The sequence below is a fragment of the Aythya ferina genome, assembly GCF_964211825.1.
Source record: "Aythya ferina genome assembly, chromosome: 3".
Classification (NCBI taxonomy): domain Eukaryota; kingdom Metazoa; phylum Chordata; class Aves; order Anseriformes; family Anatidae; genus Aythya; species Aythya ferina.
In genome coordinates this window covers 21,794,098-21,821,242 of record NC_140298.1, presented here as the reverse complement: position 1 = coordinate 21,821,242, position 27,145 = coordinate 21,794,098, and the positions used below count along the sequence as shown (strand labels likewise).

At 37.6% G+C, this 27,145-nt stretch overlaps 1 protein-coding gene across 6 annotated transcripts in view; it reads right to left on the bottom strand.

The window, feature by feature from the left end:
• The window catches only part of MARK1 (microtubule affinity regulating kinase 1), a 56,940-nt gene that overhangs the window by 15,556 nt on the left and 14,239 nt on the right, over nucleotides 1–27,145 (bottom strand). For all 6 annotated transcript variants that reach the window (XM_084516184.1, XM_084516188.1, XM_084516185.1 and 3 more), the window contains exons 2-11: nucleotides 20,625–20,828; nucleotides 19,866–19,919; nucleotides 12,153–12,201; nucleotides 10,969–11,034; nucleotides 9,916–9,986; nucleotides 8,847–8,903; nucleotides 4,912–5,148; nucleotides 4,702–4,821; nucleotides 1,428–1,527; nucleotides 737–849 (exon numbers count right to left, since the gene is read on the bottom strand). In XM_084516184.1, coding sequence (XP_084372310.1) covers nucleotides 737–849; nucleotides 1,428–1,527; nucleotides 4,702–4,821; nucleotides 4,912–5,148; nucleotides 8,847–8,903; nucleotides 9,916–9,986; nucleotides 10,969–11,034; nucleotides 12,153–12,201; nucleotides 19,866–19,919; nucleotides 20,625–20,828 — 1,071 coding nt within the window. The remainder of the gene's footprint in view (nucleotides 1–736; nucleotides 850–1,427; nucleotides 1,528–4,701; nucleotides 4,822–4,911; nucleotides 5,149–8,846; nucleotides 8,904–9,915; nucleotides 9,987–10,968; nucleotides 11,035–12,152; nucleotides 12,202–19,865; nucleotides 19,920–20,624; nucleotides 20,829–27,145) is intronic.

The window sequence follows — 27,145 nt, the reverse complement described above, 5'->3', positions numbered from 1 at the left end:
ATTTTAGACCTATTCTCCCCATGCTCTGCTATCACAAGGGAATTCCGGTTCACAGATGTTGTGGGAAAAACGTACTCATATCAGAACTACACTATCTTAGAAATGAAGGAAGGTCAATGAAGCAGCAGAAAGAAAAATCCTTCAAAAAAAAGAAACCCTTGGTCTCAGCTTGGATTCCTTGAAAATACCTGTGGTCCAAAAAGATCTGCAGATACCTCTAGTTCCAAAAAGCCAAATGATTTTCTATCGCTTATGTATTAATTGCTATAATGAAATTATATACTGTTGATATATATATATATATATATATATATATATATATAAGTGAGAAAGGATGAGTACATTTCTGAGAAAAAAGGATGACACAACTTAGAAAAATAAGTGATTTAGTCATATTCTTAACTATTTCAGATTTTAACTGTAAACTATGACATAACAGGAAGGCTCAGCACTTAAAAGTCACACCACTCCAGATTAACAGCTAACTTCCTTAAAAAGCAGTTCAACATGTTTAAAAGCAAATGCCAAGATACTATGTTCAGACTATTCCTTCAGATGGGAACTAACTAGATATCCAAGAGGATATTAAAAACAAGGTAAACAAATTACTGAAGTTACCAATTCCAAATTACTATTTTTATATATATTTTTCCACAATAGTTGATGAAATAATTGACAATCAGAATATTCAAACCAGACATATTTTAAGGCTAAGATGCAAAATGCAAGCGCTTACTTCAGGTGGTTTTCTACCCAGAAGCAAATAAGTAGCCATGACTTCATCGTACTTTTGATTTACTAAAGATTCATGGATTTCTTCTCTTGAAAAACCCATAGTGACCATAATGTCTAGAAAGAGAGTTAGGGACATTAGCAGAATTATGCATTTGGTATTACATTTCAGTTTTAAGAACATTAAAAATAAACAAACAGTAAATCAACAAACTTATGACGTAAAAGGTAACTAAAATTCAAATCATTGAGCATCTTTGCTGTGCAAAATCAAAAAAGTTACAACTCCTTGTTTGTTTTTTTTTTTCTGCTTCTTGAAAAATCTCAACATTATTAAATGTAATTCAACAAATAAAGCACTGGCAAATAGAAACCATGACAGCTATAGTGCCAAAGTATCTTTCTCTGACCATGGCAGATAAAAAATTGTTGCCCTCATAAAAAAGCCTGTTTGCTTTTGCCTTTTGAATTCTGTAATCTTATTTGTTCTTTCCTGAGCATATAAATTCATGTCAGCTCAGTCACAAGACTAGCTATAAGGAAGGCGTTATAATAAAGTTTCTCATTTAAATAAAAAGAAAACATATTACTTGTATGATGAGCTTGTATCTGAAATTCTGTATAAGAATTTAGCTTGACTTACAAGATAAAATTGCCTATGTAAGCCATGCATAACATCCTTGATGAAGTCTTACCTATTCTCTTGGTGTCATTGAAGTCTGGTTCAGGCTCAGTATATGGCTTTAACTCTTCTTCTTCGTGGCCAACATTCATCCACCGATCCTTCATAATTTGCTAAGTAAAGAAATAAGCATCGGTTCAATATGCCATTTACTGTACCCAATTAAAACTGTGCTAGACAATGAGAAATAAGATAACTTGAAATTCATAATAATTTGAGTGTTGCTCTTTCCCTCCCACCTTTTCCCCCTTAACATCTTACAGTCTCTCCTTTGATCTTTCACATTCTTTTTTTTTTTTTTTCCCCATTAATTCATTCTCTATACTGTTTGTTTACCATTTAAAACAGAAGCAACCAGCTGAAACATCAGAAAAAACGATGAGAAGACTGCACTTCCAACAAACACAAGTCTTTCATTTTGTTCATTTCACTTCCATTGGTCCCTTAATCTTGCCTAGTTTAGAGACTGACACACTTATGCCCTAATCGTGGTTAAGGCCTCTGGACATTACTACAATACAAACTATATCACAATAAATAATTTCTTCAAGTAATAACAAAGTGAGATTTTGAGATTTTAGAAACTAAGGACTATTTCAGAAGCACGCCTACGCTTCCCAGAGTCATTCATTTCAAGACCCTGATCCCAACTGCTCGTGTTTTTCTTATGCATCTTCTCACTGCACTTGAACTAAAGACTTTCACAGTTCAGCCTGTGGGGAAAATGCCTCTTAACTCTCTCTGTGCCACGCAGATATTTACTTTAAAAATTTCTCCTGCATTCCTTGGAAAATTTCCTACTGTGGCCTGGACCTTTTGTATGCCTGCAACATTGAGCAGCTGGAACATCTAACCACCACTACAATTTCTCCTTAAGAACATATTCATCTTTTTTTTTTTTCTTAAAACAAAAAAACAAAAAAAAAACCAAAACACACAGCTAAAAACAATTTTCCTCCTACAGCAACAGGCATACATGTCTCTTCAGGGACGGATGCTAATATCACTCATCAGACTGACAGAAGAGAGAAACAAGTGCCAACAAGTCAAGTTTCCCACAGGCTCCAAATATGCCTCGCAAACACCGAATTAAGTTATCTCTCACAAAGAGCAAAAGACTCAATTTTCCACTGATATAACCAAATTCTTTGTATGCAGTGCTGCTGCCAAATTACAGACCCAAATAGCTGTATCCTTACAAGTACAATACAAAACTTTGTACTGGAGCCAGTTAGCGTTTTGCTTACAAGATGACAAAGATTTGTTCAAAGTTCTGCCACAGAACTGATTTGGGGGCTTTTGAGGGGGCCAGAGGGAAGGGACTGTGAATGTTTATTGCTATATTGCATTTCTGGTACATATATCACGAGCTTACTTGACAATAGATTCTGTTATTTACTTGTAGCCTTGTGGCAACATGATAAGCTCCCAGAGTAATACTACACGATTGGCAATTTTTATTTGTTTTTAAATACTGTTAATTAAATCTAGAGTGAAGCACAATGGGATTTTTGGATGACAAATCACACTGCTCAAATCCTACTTCCTTTTCTTCATCCTTCTTGAGTAGGCAAACCCAGCAATTCCCATTTACTGTATTTCATGTCTCAGGTATATGGTTCTACAGTTCAGTGTAAGCTACTCTAGGTTTACATTTCTTAAACATTATCTTCTTGCTATCTTCTGTCTTTGAAACACAAGATTTCACAGACATTCCGAGTTATTGTGCAACTGTTCAAACAGGTTCTTACAAGCAAGCATTTGGAAATTACACAAATGATCCCATTCTGGGATCAATATTACATCTATGTAAGTTCAACTTGGCTTCTAGTTAGCTGATTACAGAACAGCAGCCTTGGTCAGGGTATTTAAAGATCTGACTATCATCAAACCAAACCGTATTCCATCCAACTAGATGTTATTGATGAAGATTTCCTTGACTTTCAAGGCTAATAAAAATCTTGCCTGTTCTATCTCAAAAGTTTCAAATAAATATATATAATACATTCTATGTATTTTTAAAAGTGCTTATACAGAAGGAATAACCATTTCTTTCTAAACCATGTACCATAGCTTTCTACTTTAACAAATGTGAGTTCATGAGCACTCATTTAAAACAAGTTTGTGATATCTCTTTCCCTTGCATTAGTGTACTGACAATTATCATCACTACTTCCAGTGCTGACTCAAGATACCCTTGAGCCACATAATATTTACTTACTCTCTTCCATACAATCTGACAACTATAGTTTCATGTAAGGCTGCTGTGTAACACCTCTCTCCAGGGATAAAAGGGAAATTTAAAAGAATTGGAAGACACCATAGTATCCAGAATGAACGTGAAATTAGAGCCGAAGAAAAACAGCTGAAAGTCCAGAGAAGTTTGAGAAAAAGAAAATTTCTTTCCTAAAACTGAAAAACAACATGGGGAAAAAAAATAAAATATTTCACCATCTTGCAGTGATCTAACTCTTATCACTCTGTCCTCTAGACAGTAATAAGTACAGCATAATTAATAAATATCCATCAAACAGACGTCATAACTCTACTCTCTTCAATACAGATTATTTTCAATTTAAAACTATTTATATCAAGTCACAAAAGAGTTGTCAGCTTCAAAGTTGCATGCAGACAGAGCTCAGTAAATGCATGCTTCCTTGAACAGGTAGGTAGCATCCATGCCAGGAAGCAGAAGTCACACCAAAACAAATATAAAGCTGCTTAAATGGGATTTAATCTCTGGAACACTATCCACTGCTGCACAACTGTACTCAGAAAGAAGAAACAAAGGTCACTGGTGATTAACTCATGCAAATACTATTTTAAAAGCATTCTGTTTATCTCCTGCTCTACTTTCATCTCTATGGTAAGTAGGTGTTATTCTCAGAAATGCTTATGGTACAGCTGGGTGCTATTTTTCTGTTTCTGAAAAACTCCTCAAAGATAAAGATATTTACAATCTTGTCCTGTTTTCCCCACATTTCGAGTCTATTATCTGATCCAAACAAGTGTGAGCACTTTGCGCTTTGAAACACTCTGAAATGACAGTCTTTAGTCAGCTGCAATAAAGATACCTTAATTGACACCTTTATATTCAAGCTGCATTGTTTCTGGGATGTTTCCTAAGTTTTGTGTTTGTTTGTTTGTTTTGTTAACACAAATAAAACTTTCAGCCCTTAAAACAGGAAATACCGATCATGAGTAAATATAGAAACATTAAGCAATTACTGCATTTTGCTCATTATTAAATTTCAAAACCTTTTTTTCTTAAAGACGAAATTACTTACTTCCAAGCTGCCTCGTTTTATTGGATTCAGTACTAGTAGCTTCTTAAGTAGATTTTCACAGTCTGTGGACATATAGAACGGAATACGGTACTTCCCCCTCAGTACTCGCTCCCTCAATTCCTGTAAAATAAAGTTTTAAAAGATGAACTTATAAACGATATTGAAGATTTTAAAGACAATAAAAGTCAAGATTTCATATTGTAACCCTACCTTTAGGTTCTGACCATCAAACGGCAATGATCCGCTTACTAGTGTGTACAAAATCACCCCAAGGCTCCATACGTCCACTTCAGGACCATCGTATTTCTTTCCTTGGAAAAGTTCAGGAGCAGCATAAGGCGGGCTTCCACAAAATGTGTCCAGTTTATTACCAACTGTAAATTCATTACTAAAACCAAAGTCTGCAATCTTAATGTTCATATCTGCATCAAGTAGAAGGTTTTCTGCCTAAAAGGAAAATGAAAGAGGAAAAGGACAAGCTATGTATAAGATCAATACACTACAGTACATCATTTAATCAATAAATGCAAAAGTGTTTCATTTTCTGTATCTTTCCTGCAGAAAGAAAGGAACTAATCCTCCTTAATACACGGCTAAGACTGAAAATTGACTATATTTACCCAGGAAAATAGAACTGTTCAGTTTAAGACTGAAGCATCTAGACATCTCAGAACAGCAATTTCAGCTTTTGAAAGGTTCATGCCAACTTCTGACACCAAGAAGCATGTACTAAATTTCAGATCTCTTCCATTTTGGTGGGATAAATGATAAAAGGCATTTAAAAGAAGATCTCTTCTGCTTGCAAGATGAAACACTTCACACCACATGCCTTAACTTAGCATCCTGTGCCAAAAAAATTCTCCCTCCTTTATTGCTAGCATTTGCTTTAGCAATAACATCACCAAGGTATTTAATACTCTATTACATTGCATATGAAAAATGCATGTATTATACATCTCGTCATATTAATGGCTATTCAGCAACCACCATGTGCATGGAATGCATCACATATACATCTATGCAATCACTCAAGAACCTGGACAATCAGTGAACCGCATCTTATACTTAACATCAGAAGATAAAAAAGAGCGTGGTTAGAGACGTACTAATACTTTACTGGAAAAGAATAAAGTGCATTTCTTAAGATACAAGAATGCAACGTGCACAGCAGAACTGGATAATGTTTGTTCATCTAACTGTATCCAGGCTCCTGACGTGTCCAGGCTCCAGATGTACATATCAACAGCACAATTACTTCTCAGTAACTGAGAAGTGCAAGAATCCTTCTCTTTCAATAGGAGGACAGACATTAGCCAAAGTGCAGGATTCTCTTAATTGGCAAACATCAGCTTTATAGCAAACACGGAAGTCTCTCATTGGATATTGTGTTCAGAGTTGAGCCCTCTTTGAAACAGATGGAAAACTGTTCTTTCATTCTACTCAGAGAAGGGAAAAACAAACAAACAAAACAAAGACAAGAAAACAAATTCCGCAAATATCTTAGTTTAGGATCACTGAAGCAGCAGACAATTTGTTGCTTACTTTACTAAAAATAAAAAGGAAAGGAGAATCAACAACCAGCATATCAAGCCAGTAGACATGAAACAGAACAAGTTATATTTTATTCCTGTAAAAGGTTAAATTCCAACCAACTTTCCTAAAAAATATTTTATTTTCCCAATTCATGACCTGTAATCTCAGCTGGTTCCAGCTGATATGCCTGCAGACAGACCCACAGAGCTATTTTCCAGATTTGACAGCCTTCTACATTACTGCACAAAGACTTCATTTTCCTTGTGGTGAAAACATTACTGTCAGTGCAGCTGCTCTGCGATTACAATAGCCCTCCTAGTTTAACAGTAGTCTGTTACTCAAACACCCTGCACTTTTAGGTTTCTTTCTTAAACAAAAACATCAAAAACAACCAGCCAAAAAGAACCCTTATTAATATGCCAAATAACAAGACTATGCTCTTGTTGGTTACATGTTCAGAGCAAAAGTGTTAACACAGAAAGGGCACAATAAGCTTTGTCCGTCACAGTACGAGCAAAGCTGGGTTCATTTATAGCACTTTCTACGCAAGCTGTTTAGGATCACTGAAACAAATTGAAGGGAGACAGGTTAAGTAGCAAGGGGCCTTGCACTCCTCTTCTGCCGGAATAGGCTGGACAAAATTGCAGATTTTCTTATGCTTCTTCCCACTTTAGTCTGAAGTAACTTACATTTATTAGAGTTTACCCCTTCTCTTATAAAAACGAAAAAAAAAGCTTATCAAATCTCCAGCATGGTACTAGACCTCAGTCATGACGGTGCTAATGAAGTAAACTGGTCAATCATGCTTGTAACTTGGAGAAAAGCAACAGAAGCAGATAACTTTAAAAGTTGCCTCCTCCTTCTCTCCAGCTCTATGCAAAGAGTTTTAAGTGAGACAGAGATGACACACAATGTTTGGAAAGGAGAGAGGAAGTGAGAGCACATCCTCAAAACCATACGTATAGTTCTTTTACTCTGGATAATGTATTTTCCGTTGGCTAGGCTGACTAGCTCTTAATCACACCTAGCGCTGAACTTTTCAAATGAGTCTAGCATAACTCCATCCAAGAGAAAGTGGAGAGAGGAAAGCAAACAAAGAAATTATTTTGGAGCCTGCCTGCCTGCTCTGCAACAAGGAAGAAGACCAGCAGCAGGGCACTTAGGACAGATGGTAAAAGGGATATCATGTGAATACTGCAGAGCAGTTTTCTATAGTCTTGTGAGCTCTGCAGAGAAGTGTATGCGTGCTGTGCAACTAAGAAATGAATGAAGAGTGGAAGCTGTAACGGGCTCTATGAGAAAGAGCAAGATGCAGGATGCTAAATAAATGCAGCAAGAGTTAATTACATAGCTGGGCAGAACAAACAAGTGCCACATAAGGGTGAGGAGATGGCCGGTTCCTCCCTCCTACCCACAGTCACAAGTAGTAAGAGATCGCCAGCGAAAAGGGGCTTCTTCAGCTCAACCAACACATCTCCAAGTACAGTCTTCTAGAAAGCCCAAAAGCAATGGTGGCAGCAAGCTCCAGAGAGCTGACAAAATATTTGCAGATGCTAAACCCCCATGCAAGAAGAGTACTTTTTTTTTTTTTATCAATTAAAAACTTTGATGTTTTTTAATTAATTAAAAAAAAAAAAAAAAAACACACACTTTTAATAAGATCCATCCCTTTCCTTCCATTCTCACTTAGAAGCACTGGCCATTCAATAGTACCTCCAATGCCACATACTAACAGTCCCGGGAAAGGAGGACTCAGCAGAAAGCGATGCATTACCCAGCACCATATGCACATGCAGAAGAAGACAACTCAACAAGAGATTTGTAAGAAAGAGGTTGAAAGCATGCTGCAGTGTACTGTAAGGAATTTAGAGAAAATACACTGGTGAAATAAAAACTTAGGAATAACTCAAGCTCAGCTTTTCACAAATATTTAGATTTATTAGCAAAAACAAACAAAAAAACAAAACCCAACTATACCAGTGTTTTCTTTTTAAACACAGAGTCATTAAAGCAAGAGTACAAACAAACTTTTAAATGGGCGAAGATCTTGTGTCCAAGTCCTATCATATCTAAGTTTGGCATGAAGACAACTTCAGACTAAAGGCTTAGGTTGCACATGCAGTAGCAGTAATTTTGGTTTACCTTCAATTTATTTTTTGGCCTGAATTAAGCAATAAAGTATAAACCAGAAGTTCAAATTGATTTTGATTAAAAATCGAATATATTTCTTATTAATCACTAAGAAATGTATGGTCTACATATCTTGCGATATATTTTTTAATTGAAAATATTTTAATTAAGTGGTGTTGACTGCTGTCATTGAAATTCTGCAGCTTCAATGTGTAGATATCTACGCCAGCAGGTATAATACTTTAGAGAACACGTTTTACTCCTAGAGCCAAAACTGGGATGAAAGTAACACATGTTCTATTCTTGTATTGCCTGTTTCAGCAGGCAAACTACATTACATTTGTGCTTTAGAAAATCAGGAATAAAACACAAACAAGCGATAGAACATTCACATGTTCAGAGTCTATGGCAAGGAGAAGCATATAGGATGAAATTAAGTCTACACTGTCAATCAGTAAAACTAAGAATGAATAACAGCCTACCTTAAGATCACGATGAACTATGCATTTCTGATGACAGTACTGCACAGCAGATACAATCTGAAACAAGATGATCAGTGAAATATTTTAGCTCAACCTCAGCATCAGTTTTTAAGTATCAGCAAGTAATTTTAGCTCCTGATATGATTCAGCAAAACATAATAAAGTTAATACATAAAGTTTCTTTACAGTTCAAATATAAAGACTAGAAAATCCCTAAGAGCAGCTCATCTTGTTATTAAAAAGTTCCATATATACTCCTCAAAGTAACAAGAAAAACATCTATTTTAAACGCTGATCACACCATACCAATAGCTATAAAGGGAAATCAAAATTCTCTTTTCTGAAATACAAGAGATGTATATTCCACCTTACATTTTGTACTCCAAAATAGCAGCATACCTGTGCATTAAACTGTTAGCAAAATAGTTTGTTACACATTTTCATACATATCTTTTGCATACATATGTGTACATATATATATATATATTTACACATGTATAATATAAATAAGTCTGAAACAGCAAGTTAAAAGCAGGTTCTTTACATGTAAACCATATACATTAATTCTGAAAAATACCAAATTTTGTTTGTTTCTTTCTTAAAGCTTTTCACAAAAAGTGTTTTAATCACTAAAAACAGTTCAAGAAAAAAGATTAGGATGAGAATGTTTGGAAGTAAGAATCTAAAACCTTGTTATGGAATATCTGTCATACAAAACAATGTGACATAATACAGCAATATACGTGCAATAATATCAACACCTCTAGATAAAGTGTCTGTTAAATACTAAAATATTCAGAAAAGAATTAAAGCCTCAAATGAGTCACAATAAAAGATGTGGCTCCTAGGAACATCCACTAAAAAGAATGTAAAACAGTCTATTACTATTTTTAGATACTACGTAGGAAGCAGATATTTTTTCTCTTCAGGGATTTTTTCCACTCCAGCTTTAATAAACATTACCACAACAATGAACTTCTCTTTAAGCAAAAGAAGTACGCACACACTCATGTCTATCTAAAAATACCATAAATAGAAACAAAAGAAAGAGTGAATGTTAATTTCATACCTGCCTGAATTTTGCACGAGCCTCTTTCTCTTTCATTCTTCCATGTGCAACTAAGTAGTCAAACACTTCTCCTAAACATGAGAAGGACAAAACATCAGTTCTAGTGCTCAGGTTTTATTTTTGACTGTCAAGCACAATCAAGCAATGCTTGAAAACAAACCCTTCCCTTTTCCAGAGAGGAGAGAAATGGAAGCAGCCAGGAAAAAAATCCTTTTTACTGTTTGCATTCATTTGCTTTTTTCACACATGTATGAGTCAAGAAATACAAAAATTGAAAATTTCATACTAAAACTTCCTCAACTTTTCAAAACTAATTTATTTTAAAAACACTGCAAAACATAAAAAAGTGATCATGAAAAATATTTGTCAGATATAAAATAATCCAGGAAACAAATCACTTCTTATATATCAGATTTGTTTCACCTGTCTCTAGCCATCTCACTTCACAGTGTACATATTACTTCCTTTTTTTCTTCCTCATTGTTCTCTTTCCAATAAAGCTGCTCAAATTCCTTTCAGATCCTCATCTTTGCACTATGTGACCAACACAGCTTTTCCTAACGTCACTAGTCTTGTGCTGGACTCCCTCCGCACATTCAAACAATTCCCATTCAGATGATAAGCAGCTTCCCAAGCATGCACCCACTGTCCATCATGCTCTCTATGATCCCTTTCTCTCGTTCCTTATTTCCATCCCCTGGACCTGCCTCTCCAAATGCTTTAGCATGCATTTTCAAGGTAAAATGAGGACTACTGCTTGCCTAAATATAGCACATCAGTACCAAGTCAAGTTTTCACCCAGAATAGGCACCAAGTTTTCTGCAGTAAACCTCAGATCAGTAACTACCCTTAAGCACAAAACTAACAGGCTGCTTTACAGAACATTATGCAAGCAAAAAAGATTTTGCCCTGGGAGGTCTGCTAGGATCGTTGTGAAGGGCAAACTGGAATAGCCCATTAATCATAAAATCCTTAAATTGTTCCTAGGCATGCAACCGGCATGGCTTTCTGTATTTCAGTTTATCCTTAAAGCAGAATTAAGAATCCACTTACCCCCACTGGCATATTCCATTACCAAATACAATGTCTTTTCTGTTTCAATAACTTCAAATAATTTTACTGCAAGAAAAATGAATGAGAGAGAGATTGCAGCAGGGAGTAAACGCACAATGCAAACAAACAAAAAAGCCTTATTCATGAAGTGAGTATAATTTATTGCCAGTGAGAACACTGCACTATAAGAAAACTTTATAACCTTTAGGTTAGCATTCTTTTGAGGGAAAAAAAAAAAAAAAAAAGCAAAATTAATTTCAGGGTTGATAATAAAGCATATTAATTTACAATTTCCTCAGAAGTTTATGCACACTATACAAACAAGTTCATGCTGGAATTAGTGTTTAATTTGACAGACTTCTGCAAGATCATACAAGCCTTCTCTGTTCCACTAGTAAACTGCTCCCAGTTAGAAACTTGAGATGCTGACCAACTAAAAGCTGAATAGGTACCAGAACTGTTAGGAGTTCTCAGTCTCTCCTCAGATGCCAACCAGTAACCACTCTTTTAAAACAAACACAACCTCATCACCACCCCCCACAAAAACACAAAAACCAGCAGAAGCTGAGAATGCTGGAAAAGCAACAAACGACTCGAGGGATGAAAGGGGAGTGCCTAGCATGTAGGAACTTGTATGCCTTGTCCGTACCTTGTATGCAACAAGCCCTCTGGCCGATTCAGGAGCATTAAGTGTCTCTGGAACAAGACTGTCCAGCCCTCCTCAGCCAGAAGAATTGTCATCACAAAGTAAGGCCCTGAAGCTGTGGGGCAGGTGAAAGAACTAAAGCAGAAAGGGAAAATTACATACTTGGCAATTCTAATTTTCTGGAAATATCAGGCGGTAGGAGTCTTTCCTAGGCTGAAATAGTGGAGCTTTCCTTGTTTCACCTAAGGAACTCATGTGATTTCAGTGTAAAGAGGGGAATTTGGGCCCTCAGTGGACCAGAGTGCTCTGTGATGCTGTTTCCCTTGACTGAACAACTTATCTCCTCACATCAAAACTCTTGTTTCAAACAGGGACAATGAGGTAGGTGAGGCAATGAACACTTACTGTCCTATTATCTCAAAAAACTTTAAGGAAAAAAAAAAATGCATAGCTGTGAAGTATACTCAAAATAAAGCCAAAAGAGTAAAGTATAAACAGCGTAAGAATAAAAAAGTCTGCAGAAATGCAGGACTCCTACCAATATTGGGATGATTCAGTATCTTCATTATTCGTACTTCTCGAAACAACTGTTAAGGAAGCAAGACAACATTCTTAAAGAGTGTTTATTAGGGAAAAGTTACTCAAGATAAGCAATTTTATAAGGAACGGCATAAACCATATGTTCCATATGTTAAAAAGAAAAAGCATAAACCATAGGGATTACCATTAGCATAAAATGTTCTATTCCAATGGGTACATAAATATAATGCACTGAAGTCCAAAAAATGAAATCCACATATTATAAATTATGTAATAACCAGTAATAGCTAGGACCATAAATTACTACCAGATCTATACCAAAGCCACACTAATTTTTAAGCTTTACACAGACACAGATAAATTTTATAGCCCTTCCTGGAGTAACAATTTTTAGAGTTTCCATTGACCAAAAATAACTGAATTTTGCACCGATAGTTTTGGTTGCTGGCAAGCCCAGTTAACTACCCTGAGTACATACATAAGTGTGGGTGCACGTACAAGGTGTACTACTACTGCTACGAAGTCTCATACATCAATGTTACAACAGAATTATAGACTGGGAACCCTGACATCCCAGTCCTTACGCTGCAGAGGTGAAGCGAGCAAATTCCGTTTCCTCACAAGTGCCCGATCCTACACTGGGTCACAGACATCTTTCCTTTCCCTTCTCTTTCCTGCCAAGGCAGGAAGGTTTTTTTTTATTGAAGTCTGCTTGATGATCTTGAGTCACATAATTAAAAACAACTGGAAAAACTTACAGCCCTGAATATATACATTTAAGACCAGAAAGAAGATAGACCATTAAGAGGTTTCTGCTCTTGCATTTTTAGCATTTTTGAGTTTGGTTTTACCAATTAAAGAAGACGCGGAGCAAGAGTAACCGAGGGGCTCAAAGGGAAGACAGAAGCAACCCGAAAGCAGCAACATATTTCTGCTACCCTGTATTTGAAGCTGTAAACACTGGCAACTCTGCACTGTTTTACTTCAGTGAACAGCATATCCCCAGTGTCTAAGTTACTCACTATGCTGCACACTCTCTAATCCCAGTAGGATGCTGAAATGCAGGGACAAAAGCTCACTGTCTTCAGCATAATGTTTAACTATTTTGCAAACGTATTAGCACTACAGTTCTTCTTACACAGAAACTTGGCTCAACGGAGAAGTGTGCTGTGGCTGTTATGCTCGTCTGATGTCTCAGAGGACACCTCTCGGTTTCAAGACTAGTCTCGTTGATTCAGATGCTACCTTTGCAAAAGGGCACGATGATGCAAGCTGCAGACCGAACACCTCCTGAAAGAGTAGCACTTTAGTTTGTATATTGTAATGCCTACAAAGGCACTCCTCTGGGACAACACGAGCAATATGATGCAGTTCACTCATGTTCAAAATGTAATGCAATGCACTAGAATGAACCTTAGCAAATATTCTTCCCTGTTCACAAAGCCAGTTAAAAAAACATCACATCAGGCTGATCTTTGAGCATTATTTTTTTCTAAGTACTTGAATTTGTTGCACAAAAAATAAAAAGGTTCTTCAGGTAAATGAATTCATCAGAAGCTAACAAATCTAAACCGACAGACTGCACAATATGACAGCTTCAGAAGAAATACTAAGCAGATATATGCAAAATTGCAATCCCTGCCAGAAGACTTATTTTGCACCTTAGCAGTGCTACAGTTGATATAAAAGTTATAGCAATGAACACGTCTTAATAAGTAGGATTAAAATATTAAATTTCTATAAATAATTTCAGATCTACAAAAAACACCATTAAAGAAACACAATTTTACATGGAGTTATTCTATTCAATACTTTCACTGGATTTAAAAGTTTACTAATTGGTTTAAGATTCAAATTGATTTCATAGTGACGACAGCTTTCATTCTACATATGTAATTTTTTCATCCAGAAAGGAAATGGACATAAAAGTCTGTTTTCCTCTATACAGAACATTACTGACAACTAGCCTGATGCATACACTTTGTCATGTGAAACACTGACTTGCTCAGGTTCTGATTAGAAGACATCACCAAGACCCAAAGTATGGGCCTACGTTTATTCCATACAAACTCCAACAGATTCACCACCACCCCCCCCAACTTCATGCATTAGATATCCTGTTGACAGACATTTTTCAGAAAACTAAAGCATATGTTCTCATATCAAAGCTGGTAAGCAAGCCTGGTAGTCACCAAGAACACGTCAAGAAGTAGGGATAGTATAGTTTCAATCCTTTTAAAAGTAATGAGCTGTTCTAAGGCAAATTCTAAATGAACTGAATGAACTCAAAGTGAATTTGAGTAATGCCTTCTTGGAGAATGTCTCTGAGTTGGGTTTTGGCAGGGAGGGCACTTCTGGGTGGGTTTGTTGTTGTTGTTTTGTTTTGGTGCTTTCATTGTTTGTTTTTGTGACTCAAAAGCATTTCTCCTGCTGGTTGAGATGTGTGTGCATGCTTACAGCAATAACTAGATGAGACTGAAACAGCAGAAGTTATCTTGGATGATACTCATTCACACAAATTAGGCCAAGCACAAGCTGAAGAGAAACTGGATATTTTATTTCACAGTTGGGATGGTGTCTGCCACCCTACAATTGTATGAAAGCAGGTAAAGCGAGAAATCAGCAGAGTAAGAATTGAAAAAGGGTAATTTATTGGCCATGAGATTTCCATGACCCATGGGAAATGATGGTGTCTCAGTTACTGATATTTTCTTAGGCTAAGGAAATTCTGTTCTGCTTTTATCTTCAGCCCACTGCTGCTACACAGACATTTTCCCAACATGGTACTTGCGTACTAATCCTCTTGTTGCACATGCAACTAATTTCCCTTCTGTTAAACTATTTATTTTCAAATATTTTCATGACTTTTCCTTATAATCATATTCCCCGTTGCACCACTCTGACCTGGCCAAAATTAGGGCCTGCCTGCACACAACAGAAAGGGACAAGTTTTCAAACTTGTGTGTACAGTTTCTGATGTTCTTCTGCCTCACTTTGCTGCTGATATTTATAAAGCTACCTCGAAAACAATTTTTTTATGGCTGAAAAAAAATGGAAAAGGTTAACCTGCTGTTGAAACAAAACCACTGCTTATCTCTCTGACCAACAACTTGACATCATCTTCTGTGCATGGCTCTAGCTACCTGCATCCATTCATTCTTTCTGGTCACAGTTATAATGTGAAAAACTTAGTTAAGAAAATAATCTAACTAGCTCGAAAAGAAAATAATGTAAGTAATGTCAAGTTGGCAGCTACTGAATAAACAAAAGGAAAAGGAATCTTGTGAACCAGGACAGTTTCACTAGAATGTAAGTCATTTGTAGTATTACCGGCAGAGTCCTAGAGAGGGAAGCTAGAAATGCTTCACATTTCTTAGGAAACATGAGTCATATCATTGATAAAATTAAAAACATTTATTATTAGAAATATGCAACTCAGATCTTGGAACCTATCTGCAGGTATCTAATAACTAAATTCTTCACTCTGAGAAAAGATGAAGAACACCTTGGTGGTTGTACTTCTCCTAAGACTTCCCACCTAAACAACTGTCCACTACTGAAACTACAGAACCTCAGATCACCATATTTATTATTCTGTAATACTGCCAGACAACTAAGCCACATGGCTTTGTTAAAGTTGCTTGGCCTGACAGATACCTTCCAACCAGGACAAACAACTGAAATCAGGGAAGAGTACTACACAAAGGACAACAAACACAGCCATGCTACAGCTTGCATAGTTCCTGGCCCATATGACCCAAGTGGACATGGGAAGGTGTCTCAAGAACTTGGAAGGAAGAGCAGAGAACCTTATTTGAATACAGATATTCAAAAAAAAAAACAGGGGAGTGGGATGGAAGTCATGCAAAAAAAAAAAAAAAACCACAACCCTGTTCCTACATTCCTGGTGTATATTCAGGATTCGATGTGGTCCAGTATAAATGAACATTTATACAAACTAAGAAAATGCCAACATGTACTCCTCCACCCTCCACCTTTCTCTCCCAAGAAGTAAACAATCTAGAAAATCTTTGAACAATAAATAACAGCTGAATAAAACTGTAAACACGTATTAGGGTAGATTAATTTATATTGCAAATCTTATCCCAAATTAGTGCTCCATGGAGTATAATCTTGTATTTTTCTCACCTCCCCTTGCAGAAGTATGTTGGTCATTAGCATTACTTACGTCAATACTGAAGTATTTACAAACAGATATATCTTTGAACAACAGCCACCACACCCCTCAGTAATACCTAGCATTCTTGTATATGCAAAGGAAGAGATGTGTTAAAGCAACCAGACCATAATTATTTTCTACAAAGCTACGTTTGTTGATTTTACAGAAATTTGGACAAAATAATGCAATTAAGTCTCCTTTCACTTATAAACTGAGTTACAGGATTATACAATGATCTATTTTACTGTCAAAAGAAAAAAAGCTCTTTCAGAATTCAAGCATAACCAGATTTTCTTGAGCACCAGCATACTACTGTCTCAAAAGGTGAGAGTGCTTTCTGACTTCCTTTCCCCTGCTTGCCACACATGTATAAAACTGCTCTTCAGTCTTAGAGTGTTACCATTAAAAAAGCTCTCAAACAAGCATCTCCTTGTTGCATACGGGTTATAGCCTCAATGGCTTTACTTATAGAAGAGGACAGCCAACATCAAACTCAATTTGTAGTACTTGTACCTGTGGAAAAGGCAGAAGGCCTGAAAATTTGACTCCTGCTTTTGCAGTTTCATTTTTCAGGGTACAGGCTGCAGAAAATACAAAAGATCTTCTGTCACACTATTGCTACCACATCTGCTTGATGTAAGGTTGACATCTACATTTATTACCATAAGTCACTAAAAAAATCACAAGAAATCTTAAGTTAATTGAGTCAATCTAGTCCCTAATTAACTACTGAGATGTTGCATGCACAAGAAAAAAAAAAGAAAAACAACAACAACAACAACACAGAGCTTTGAATAGGTAAAACACTGAAATTGTTCCACTTCTACTACTTTTGTTCTAGTTTTAATAATAACACAACCTAAGTTCTAGGCCTAGGATATGCTTGGTGAGTAAAAAAAAAAAGAAAAAAAAAAAAAAAAAGAAAAAAGGCCCCACTGACCATCCTGAAAACCTGGAAATGTCACTCAGTAATCAAACCAATTAAAAAAAAGAGCACTTTCTGTTTCATCAGTGTTTTTAGATAAGAGCAGCACAATGCTATTTCAGAAACGTCATCAGTGAAGTCAATACAAGAAGACACCTTTATGTAGTAGACATGCAGAAAACAGAATAGTTATTTCTTACATTTGGGAAAAAATTACCATCATGACAGTGGAAAAAGCTGTCAGTACAATACACTACCATCAGGACAAAAGTCTACCAAAAAAAAAAAAAAAACCACACAAAAAAAAACAGTTCTAACTCTTAACCAGGTGCTCATAGAGTAAGATGGGAACCACACACTGAACAACTAGAAAACCAAGTAAAAGGCAGTGCCCGTAATTCAATATTGCTTATCTATTTAATGAAGGAGAGGTCCTGAAGATGGAAGGATATTATAGTTTAAGACAAATTTTCACATTGTATGTTCAGTGATGCCAAACAAAAGATTCATTTTTTTTTGTCATCTCCTAACATCTGATGTTTTAAGTTCAAGTAGCTACTATGCCTGCAAAGTAGCCTGTCCATACTATATAGCATAAATAACATCAGAAAGTGGCTAAGGACAATGTAAACTTTCTCTGCTTTCATACCCATCACTAACAACAGACCCAGCTTTTGTGACTGAGGTTAGCAACTGAGGTTATATGCTCAAATATTTCTGTTTATAACAGAACAGGACATGTGAGACCTACTTCCCCTTTGTATCCCTTTTACTGTAGCGAATGGAAATAGAAAGGCACAGGGTCATTCACAAAACCTAAAAAGATCACCATGTATTTGTAATGTCTGATGAATAATGCATGTCAAAAAGTTATTGACAGCCTACCAGTTTTGCCGACCTGCATACCGTTCATCAGCATTAAGGTTCTAGAGATGGTAGTCTCAACCACTACCTTAAGTGAGTAAAAACTCAGGAGTGGTAGTTCTGTACCCTACTTGTAACTTACTTCAGCATTTGTCTATGAATATTCATTAGAAAAGTGCCTGTTACAATTAAAACCATAGTACTCATCACCATTCCCCATTTCTAACATATCTTGAAGAAAAACTGACTGCTGAAGTCTTACGCACAGTACAACTCCAACGATAGAATTCTGAAATTCCCATTACACTGACACTACATAATGCACAAAGAAACAAACTTTTATATTTTTATTTTTGTCCTGTGAAACTTGGAGACTTCATAGAACAGAACTCATACCTTTCATATATACACACAGATGACATATCAAACCAGTAGTAGAATTAGTAATTTGGAGCATGCTGATGAACCACCCAACCCTAAAAGGCAACTCAATTAAAACACACTGGGAAAGTATGTCTTTCACCTTCTTATTGCTGAACAATGAGACAAGGTCATCTAACTCTCCCAGCACAAATTCCAGGCTATGTAGGAAGCTACACAAGCAGCACAGGATTTCCCCAATATGCTCTGTCAGCCTCAGTGGGTCCCTTTCCACCAGCTCATTGTTAGCAAAGAGATTTGCTTAATACAGGACAGGACTCAAGGACAGCAAAGCTTTTGCATGGACCCTGCACAACAGGTTGAATTAAAGAAAATCCTCAAGAACCCACACACAAACAAAACTACCACGGAAGAGAAATTAAAGTAAACAAATTAAAGAGCTCAAAGAAATTAAAGATAAAGGAAGATAAAACAAAGCTGTTCATAACTCCCCATAACCAAAGCTACACAATAAAATTAATGTAACAGCAGCCAGAGATAAAAGAGCAGTAATAAGCCTGAGCTTCTCTTATTCTACAGCTACAAACAGGAGTCAAGTACTTAAAAAAAATAAATATATTTTTGTTTGTAAACAAGTAACCTCCAGCAGGACAATACAAGATTTCCATGCTTCAGCTGACAACCAAACATATGCATGGTTAAATCATACAAACAAACAAAAATACAATCCAGGGTTTTGGTAAAACATTGAACACAACATCACAATGCCTATAAAGGGATTCTGAATTTCAATCTACAGGTACCAACAGTGCAATAAACCCAATCAGAATGTTCTGATTACCTTCAGCCATTTCTTCAATTCTATACACAAAAAGTAATTGTCTAAGGTCCCTTGAGTTAACAAATATTTTATTAAAGTTGAAAGAACAAAGACAAAGGTAAAAAAAACATTAGAGCAGCAGAAATTGGCACTCTTACAGCTCCACAAAAACCAATTACTACATTAAAGAAAAATCCAAGAAAAACACTGTCCTTTATAGCATTTCATTTTGATTTAGTATGTAGACAAGTTATTTGTGTATATAATTAGACATGAACTTTATTGTCAGCAGAATCTAAAGCTGGAGGAAGAAGGAAGAGCAAAGAAGCAGTGCTTAGTTAGGAACCATATAGAGTAACTGCCAGCAAACAAATCACACACGCGTGTTATAGCAAAGACAGTAGGATACCACTGTCCCCCAAGGTCACAGATACACAGAGATGCTTGTTTAGCAAGATAAAGGGACCAAATATCTTCGCAAAGGAAATAAAAGATCATAGTTCAAATGTTTACAGAGTTTCAGACATTATGGTTTGCTTACCTTTTGCAGACTAGTAGGGTTTAGCTGGGTTTTATCTATTATTTTCACAGCAACCTTCAGGAAAAAAACAAAACAGCAATCATGGATTACTAATCTCAGAAAAAAAAAGTCTGAACAACAGTATATTGCACATCTATGAGCAAAGCCATATATGTGCCTAAGACACATATATGTCTATGTATAAAACATACATATGTCATAAGTGCCTATAAGCCACATACAAGCGCATGTCTGCTTTTATGCATTTCTGCAAGCAAAATTTCTCACCTATCAGGATCTACCAGCAGGAGTTCAGGACTTTGCCACTGGATGGTATCACAAAGGAATCATTTTATACCTCTGTCAGCATTTGGACAGAACAATGTTATCTTGTCCACTAGAAAGCCACCCCATCCCAAGCACCAAGAGGTACTTTATCAATTTCTCTGAATTTGGCTTTGGAAATAGAGGGATGAAATGGACTTCCTCCCAAACCTAAAATACCCTCTCTGATGGGCAGACTTTCTCATCTCTTCTCCAAGAATTTACATTCTCAAAAGAGGAGTGTGGTTAGGAGAAAAAGTTTAGGTACACTGGATAATTTTTCATACAGCCTGCAACAGCCTCTCTGCATCTTCCTTTGCGATGACAGAAACTGGGATTTTTATATTCAGAAGAGAAAAGTAAAAAAAGAGCAGAGATACTTAATATAAAGATAGCCAAAGAGAATATAAAATATTATGTCAGCCTTTTATTATCTTAGTTTTTGCAAAGGCTTACCTCTCTTCCAGTAAGAACATGCCTTGCCAGTTTCACTTTGGCAAAATTTCCTTTTCCTATTGTTTTCAGTAAGCGATAGTTTCCAATGTGAGGATGCTCTTCATTGGTAGATGTAATTGAGTTTCTACATCGGGGGATGTTCTGTCTGCTACTGGACTTGATAGGCTGGACATGTGGTTCAGTGTATCCATCCACAGAGGTATGCTGTAAGGCAAATAAAATATTTAGTAATTAACTCACTTGGATTTTAGACTGTTGCAGCTGAATAGACTAAAAACAAAGTAAGTGTGAAGAGGAGTAACTTACTTGCTTTTCACAAGTATAAGTGATAATTTTAGATAGTAGTCTAAGCAGAGCATGCTGCCTTTGCATGGGGTTTGATGCATGTCTCAAGAAAAAGGTCTGCACAAAGATTTTACTAGCTCCAGAAGTAAAACTGCAGACATCTACATGCTAATCATTAAGCCATTACAGATTTGTTTTCTAATGTGAAACTATGCCAAGCTACACACTACGCACCACTGTTGCGGATACATTGGTACAATCATAACCAAATTTAATCTCTTATAAATACATAATACCAAAAGAAATGTATTTTGGCATATCAGGAAACAAGATTTCACTCATTTTTTCCCCAACTTCCTTCATCTCAAGTAACAGTAGGAGAAAATATGTATTTTTCAAGCAAGCTTTGTTCCCAAAACCTGTTTGCATCTTTCTGTAAGCCATAGGATTTCTTAGTCAAGTCATTAACAGTCCACGTATTTATTTAAAAAGTCATCTATTATCAAAGAAAAAACAAACCTCCATAAAGCTCATAAATATATTTTAAACTTCAAAGGTCTGAAGAACTAAAAGGATGTTATTTTTAATACAAGATTTAATACAATACAGCACCCAACGTTCAATGTTAGTAACTGAAGTTTGCACTGCTTCTGTACTCCTCAACTTCCAAGGACATGGGGCAAGGTACAGAGGAGTCCTGGAAACCTTCCCAGTAGAAAGCAAAAGAACAGAAGGTGTCAAAGTGGGGTAAAGGTTTCTGTATTTCAGGTGCATTATGGTATTGGCAGCAAATGGGCACAGACTTATAACACGTGAAATTTAGCCTCCAATCTTTTAAGATACAGATTTTAAGGATGGCAAGTACTGCAGGCAGAAACAGCGTCTTCCCAGAAGAACGTGTAGATCTGCAACAGAAAGGCATGCCTCCTCCTCCCAAGACTCAAGTTTTCGGTAAGCATAAAGCACAGCACAACTCCACATCCATTAGTATTGTCTCTGTTATTCACTGCTTCAATCAAGAAGCGGTGTCTCCATTCCTCTGAGCAGAGCACTGAGCCCGACACAGACCAAGGGCTGAGCGCGGAGCCAGGAGGCAGCGCTTTGGTCACCACGAGGACTGGGAAAACCAGCAAAGAGCTGCAATGAAGCCGGCACAAACAGGGAGCACAGCACAGCCCAAATGTTCCTCCCAAAAGGCAGCACAGCTCTGCTTACATCACCTCCATCAGCAGTAATGATTCACCGTGGCCAGGACAGCGCTCCTAAATATCATTTCCTGCTTCTCTTTTCATTACCTGAGCGTCTCTGCAAAACACTACTTTTCCCCCGCTGCTTAATATAGAGCTAAAGCATTTCCCAAGTTGTCACAGAACCAAGGAAGTCAGGCGTGTTCGGGTGCTGTGTATCGGATGAATATGTTCAGCCACGAAGCACCACGCTGCCAGTAGTGTTTATCCCTTAGAAGCGCGTAATTAAAATACTTTCTGTGGACTCAGAGGATCAGAAGGACAGCTCCAGGCTAAGAGGCTTTGAAACATTCCTTCAAGGTAGGACACCAGCCCTACACGCGATAAAACAGAGCCCAAATGAAAATCTTGCCTAAGAAAACACCCTGCAAGGTAATTTATATTTTATTAATAATATTTGTACGACGCTGACCATGAATATTAGAGCTGTACCTAGAAGCCCATCCAGAGCTCCCGCACTGTATTAGACAAGCAAGTTTTAAGAAGCCTCCAAGCCTATTTCTGCACACAATTAGACCTCCCCGACATGAAATATAATGCCTACCAAAAGCATTTACCCGTAGTACCAATCGCCAGTTTCATAGGGTTAGCCTATTTCCACTGGGCACTGGAAAGGATCTTTTAGCCAAGCAGTTGGACAGGCAAGGAAAACCAACGCCACTGGCGTTGATAAAGGCAGCTTCCCACAGAGATCATTTAACATCAAAATCACTTATTTAATCATATTTAATCATGAAGACAACACAACAGAACCTGTCTGAAGAAGAAGAAAACAACAACCACAGGTTCATGGCCACGACGAGTCTGGATGCTGGGCTTTTTGTGGCAGTCTACGGGACTGGGCAGACTAAGGGAGCCTACATCATTTTAAGCCCTTGCTGGTCCATTACACGTTCATTCATTATGCATGAGGTACTATGAGGCTATTTTAAAACGCTATTTCAGAAGAACCACCACTAAATTCTGAGAATTTTAGGATGGTGGAAACAAATGGGCTGTAAAAAAAATAAAATAAAATCCACCACACCACCACTCCCCTTTAAGATACCTGCCACCTAATAACAATTCTAGCTAATAACCTGCACTTCCTGCACAGGGCTTTAATTAGGGGTTCTCACATTTCTGGAGATATCTTTTAATTTGCCTTGACGTGTATCATGTACTAGTAATGCACTGTTTCCCAGTACATCACAAACAAGGCTCCCTGTACGTTCAGTTTATGTCAGTGTTCAGTAAAATGTCTAAAAATCAACACAAAATTAGATGTTTCATACAACAATTTTAAACAAAAAGTTGTGGCAGTACTAAATGTTGAGAGCTGAAACAGTACAGTAAGGTAGCCATTTAGGTATTTGGCATTAGCCAAGTATTTAAAAACAACCTTTTCAGAAATATAAACAGAAAAGTAGTAATTCTGGCATTCAATTTTAGATCATTACTACTGAAGAGAGCTGATTAACTCTTACTGCTCCTAGCTGGGTTTGTTTCTGACAAGTCACATTAGGATTACTGCAGCAAGCCAATCTTAACTCACATTGCACGAGTCCCATCCCTTGCTCCCCACGTCCCGCTGCCAAGACCCAAAGCTGTCGTTGCCCTTCTCTACCCAAGGCAGCTTTGCAAAGGCAAGACGATGCCACACTCAGCAACACCACCTCTGGGGCAGTGCCGAAGAGCTAACACCACGAAGCAGCTGCCAACTGGGTGCTCTGCTTTACCTACTCAGCATCTTTTAGCCACTTCGCTAGCCACTGGGGTGGTATTCTCACTGATTGCATGCTTGAATTAATCTTCAAATATAAACATAAATATCATCAGCTATATTACCTGTTCTTATAGCTTAGTCTTAAGAAGTCCCCAGAACTATACTCTGGCCACCAAACCACACTCTCTTTCAAGCAAACACGTAAGGCTTGAAAGTCCTTCTGAGTTACATGGTAACTTTGACATATCAAGGTGCCTACCCTCACGCCTCATTTGATTAAGCAAACTTCTTAGTCCTGAATTGCCCCTTCTCGCATTACTGCAAGTCAACCCCTCCGTACAGCCAACCCTCAGAATCAAAGTACACTCATTGCTGGATAAGGCACAGTATCCCATTTCCTCGCTCCGTGTTATCTCCTGCTCTGAATTCAAGTTCCTTGCAGAAGTTTTTAATATTCATAACCCCAAACATTTTCAAGCACCTGCCATACACATGAGCATTTGTAACACCTGTCATATTTTGCAAGGTAATCAAAATAACTAGCCCAGATAGAGGAGTCTAAATGGTTTAGAAGACCTTCTATACAGCTTTGATTAGTAACAGCTTTAATTCACAACACCAGGGCAGGGAGGAAAAGGGGAGAAAGATTAGAAGTCATGTCCTGTATGCCCAGTTCTTTTCATCTTTAACTGCTTGCTGTCTGTCACTATTTCTTCAGTAGCGAAGAGCTTCTCACAAACTGCCTCTCTTTCCTTCTGCTGCAGAAAAAAATCAAATCAGCGGCAAAATGACAGCACCACCTCCAATCTCAATCAAAAGATTACTACTCTCTACCCTAACTTTTCATATGGCACACAAAGTACTTTGGATGCAGCAATTAGAAAGACAGAATGTGTGTACGCACACGTGATTCTTTTCATCATTCCTTACCAGCAATTAAACTAGACTGGGAATGCAGTATAGAAATTTTGTTACTAAAAGAAATGAAGCAATCAACCTATTCCACTGAAACAGGACAATATGCAGGACTGGGCTCAAAACAAACAAATAAAAACATAGTGAGGGAATGGAATACACAGGTTTTTAACTGGAGACCAAGACCGATGGATGGCAGAGACAGAAGGGGGTCAGACAAAACCCCCTGCTCACACAGGCTTTCCAGCAGTGCACAAAGAAAATAATCAAACACATGCGTGTGCATCTTTCTGTTTATATCTGATTTACATAACACGTAGGAATTCCAGGCATGAACTTTTAAAAGAGCTCGCAGCTATCAGCAATAAGAAACAAGTTTGGATAAAGCTCATCTGATAAGTCAAGCATATGCAAGCATTTTATTAACTGATGGGGTATCTTTCCTCTTCTCCCTAATTGTAATTTTCTCAATTTCGGAAACACAGGTTCAAAGAAAATACTAAAACTTATTTCTGTTGTGAGATAAAGTACAATACATTAATGTCCACACACTATAAGGATTGCTTTCTGGAAGCATTCACATATGCTGGTGACAGGCAAGCTTGTGCTGAGCACAGAACACATCTTACACTATGCTCATTATGAAGGTGTCGGAGTCCCACAGCAGTTTTTTTTTAGTCTTAAATGCTCAAGATAGCTTCATGAGACAGAAATACGTTTGCCAGCTCTGAGACTGAGTTGTTTTTCTAGTCACAGGATGCAGCGTTTACAGGTCTGCACTTCAAGCAGCCTCAGACAGAGCACGGTGCCATGCACAGCTACCCAACACGTTTCTGATGCACACACGGAGCTCTGAAGAACACGTGTAATTTTATACAGTGACACTAACAAACCCTGTCCATGTTACAGCAGGCTTTCTCCCCTTTTTTTTCTAAACACAACGGTGTTATATAGAAGGGTGGACTTTATTATCAAATGCAATCACAGATACTTTCTACTCAAAGGTTTAAAAAAAAATAAAAATGCACACATCCCCCTCTCAGGAAAGACGCCAGTCAAAACATTGCACAAAAACAATTACCTTCGTGGCAGCAAAGCAGGTCTCATAACCCGCAAACAGCTAACACGTTTCCTCAGCTTATCGTTCCCCCTCAGGAAGCCGCCCCCCGGCCTGGCATGCAGGTGCCGAAGAGCAGCACCTTCCTGCGTTTGTTTTAGTTCACTCAGAATTGGCACAGTTACTTCAACCTGGCACTTTCGTTCCTGACTCATCTCGAACACACAAACAATGTTTTCCAGGGCTAATTTAGGACAGTCAGCCCGTTATCACCTCCATTAATTGCTACAGCAAATCAGCTGAGAGCCCACCACCTTAAACACAAAGAAAATCAAGACAAGCCTGCTAAAAGCTGAGGGGAGGAAAAAAACATTTTTCTTCAAATCTTCCTAGTTTCTAATTATTTATCATTCAGTGTAGTCCTAGATGCTACAATCAGGCCCTACCAAGCAAAAGAGCAAACCTTTTCTTTTAAAATTCAAATAAAATGGTTAATGTTCCTCACATGTGAAACCTAACATGACTTCCGTATTTTTGACAGAAAGGGTTTATCAAAAGTGAAAAGGGGAAGGAAGCAGAAAGGTTATTGCTGCTGCTGCAGCCTACTAGACACATTTAAAACATTCAGTGCCTCTTGCAAGCTTTCCTCAGGAGGTGATCAGTTTAGCTTTGCCAGTGTTTTCTGACCTACCTTATGAGATCTTCAAGCCTGCCAGTGCTGAGCTCCAGACGAGCACTCGCAGCTCCCTGCCAGCGCCCAGAGACATCCTCAGGTACGGGGCACTACTGCTCAGTGGCATGGCACCCACAGGTAGCTCAAAAACATTCAGTTGGACAAAAAGGAATGAAAAGCTAATGCTGATAGTTAATTTGAACCAACCAAACAAGAACACACCCAGAAAGAGAAACTTCTGGCAAAGGAAGCCGGCAGGAGCTTTTATTGTGCTTATAAAGGACACAGCCAGGTCATTTTTCAGCTGGCCTGATGAAAGGCAGGCGAAAAGAAACATGAAACAACTTACAGTTCAGGATCGTGTCAAGCACATGGAGCTTCTCAAAGTGTTTGCAGTAGTACGAGAAATGGAAAAAGCTTGAATATCCAACTTCAAAACTGAGGGGAAAGGGCTGTTCCTGCAGCCTGCAGACTACAGTCTGGAAACCCAAGGCTTGCCTCCAAATGATGAGAAGAACAGCAAGATGCAAGGTTTACTCACAAAAGAGTGACCAGTTCATAGAGCTAAGCATCTCCCTCGATCACGATCAAACAGCAGCCTTCTGGGCCACCTGAGGTTTCTTCGACAGAAGGCAGAAG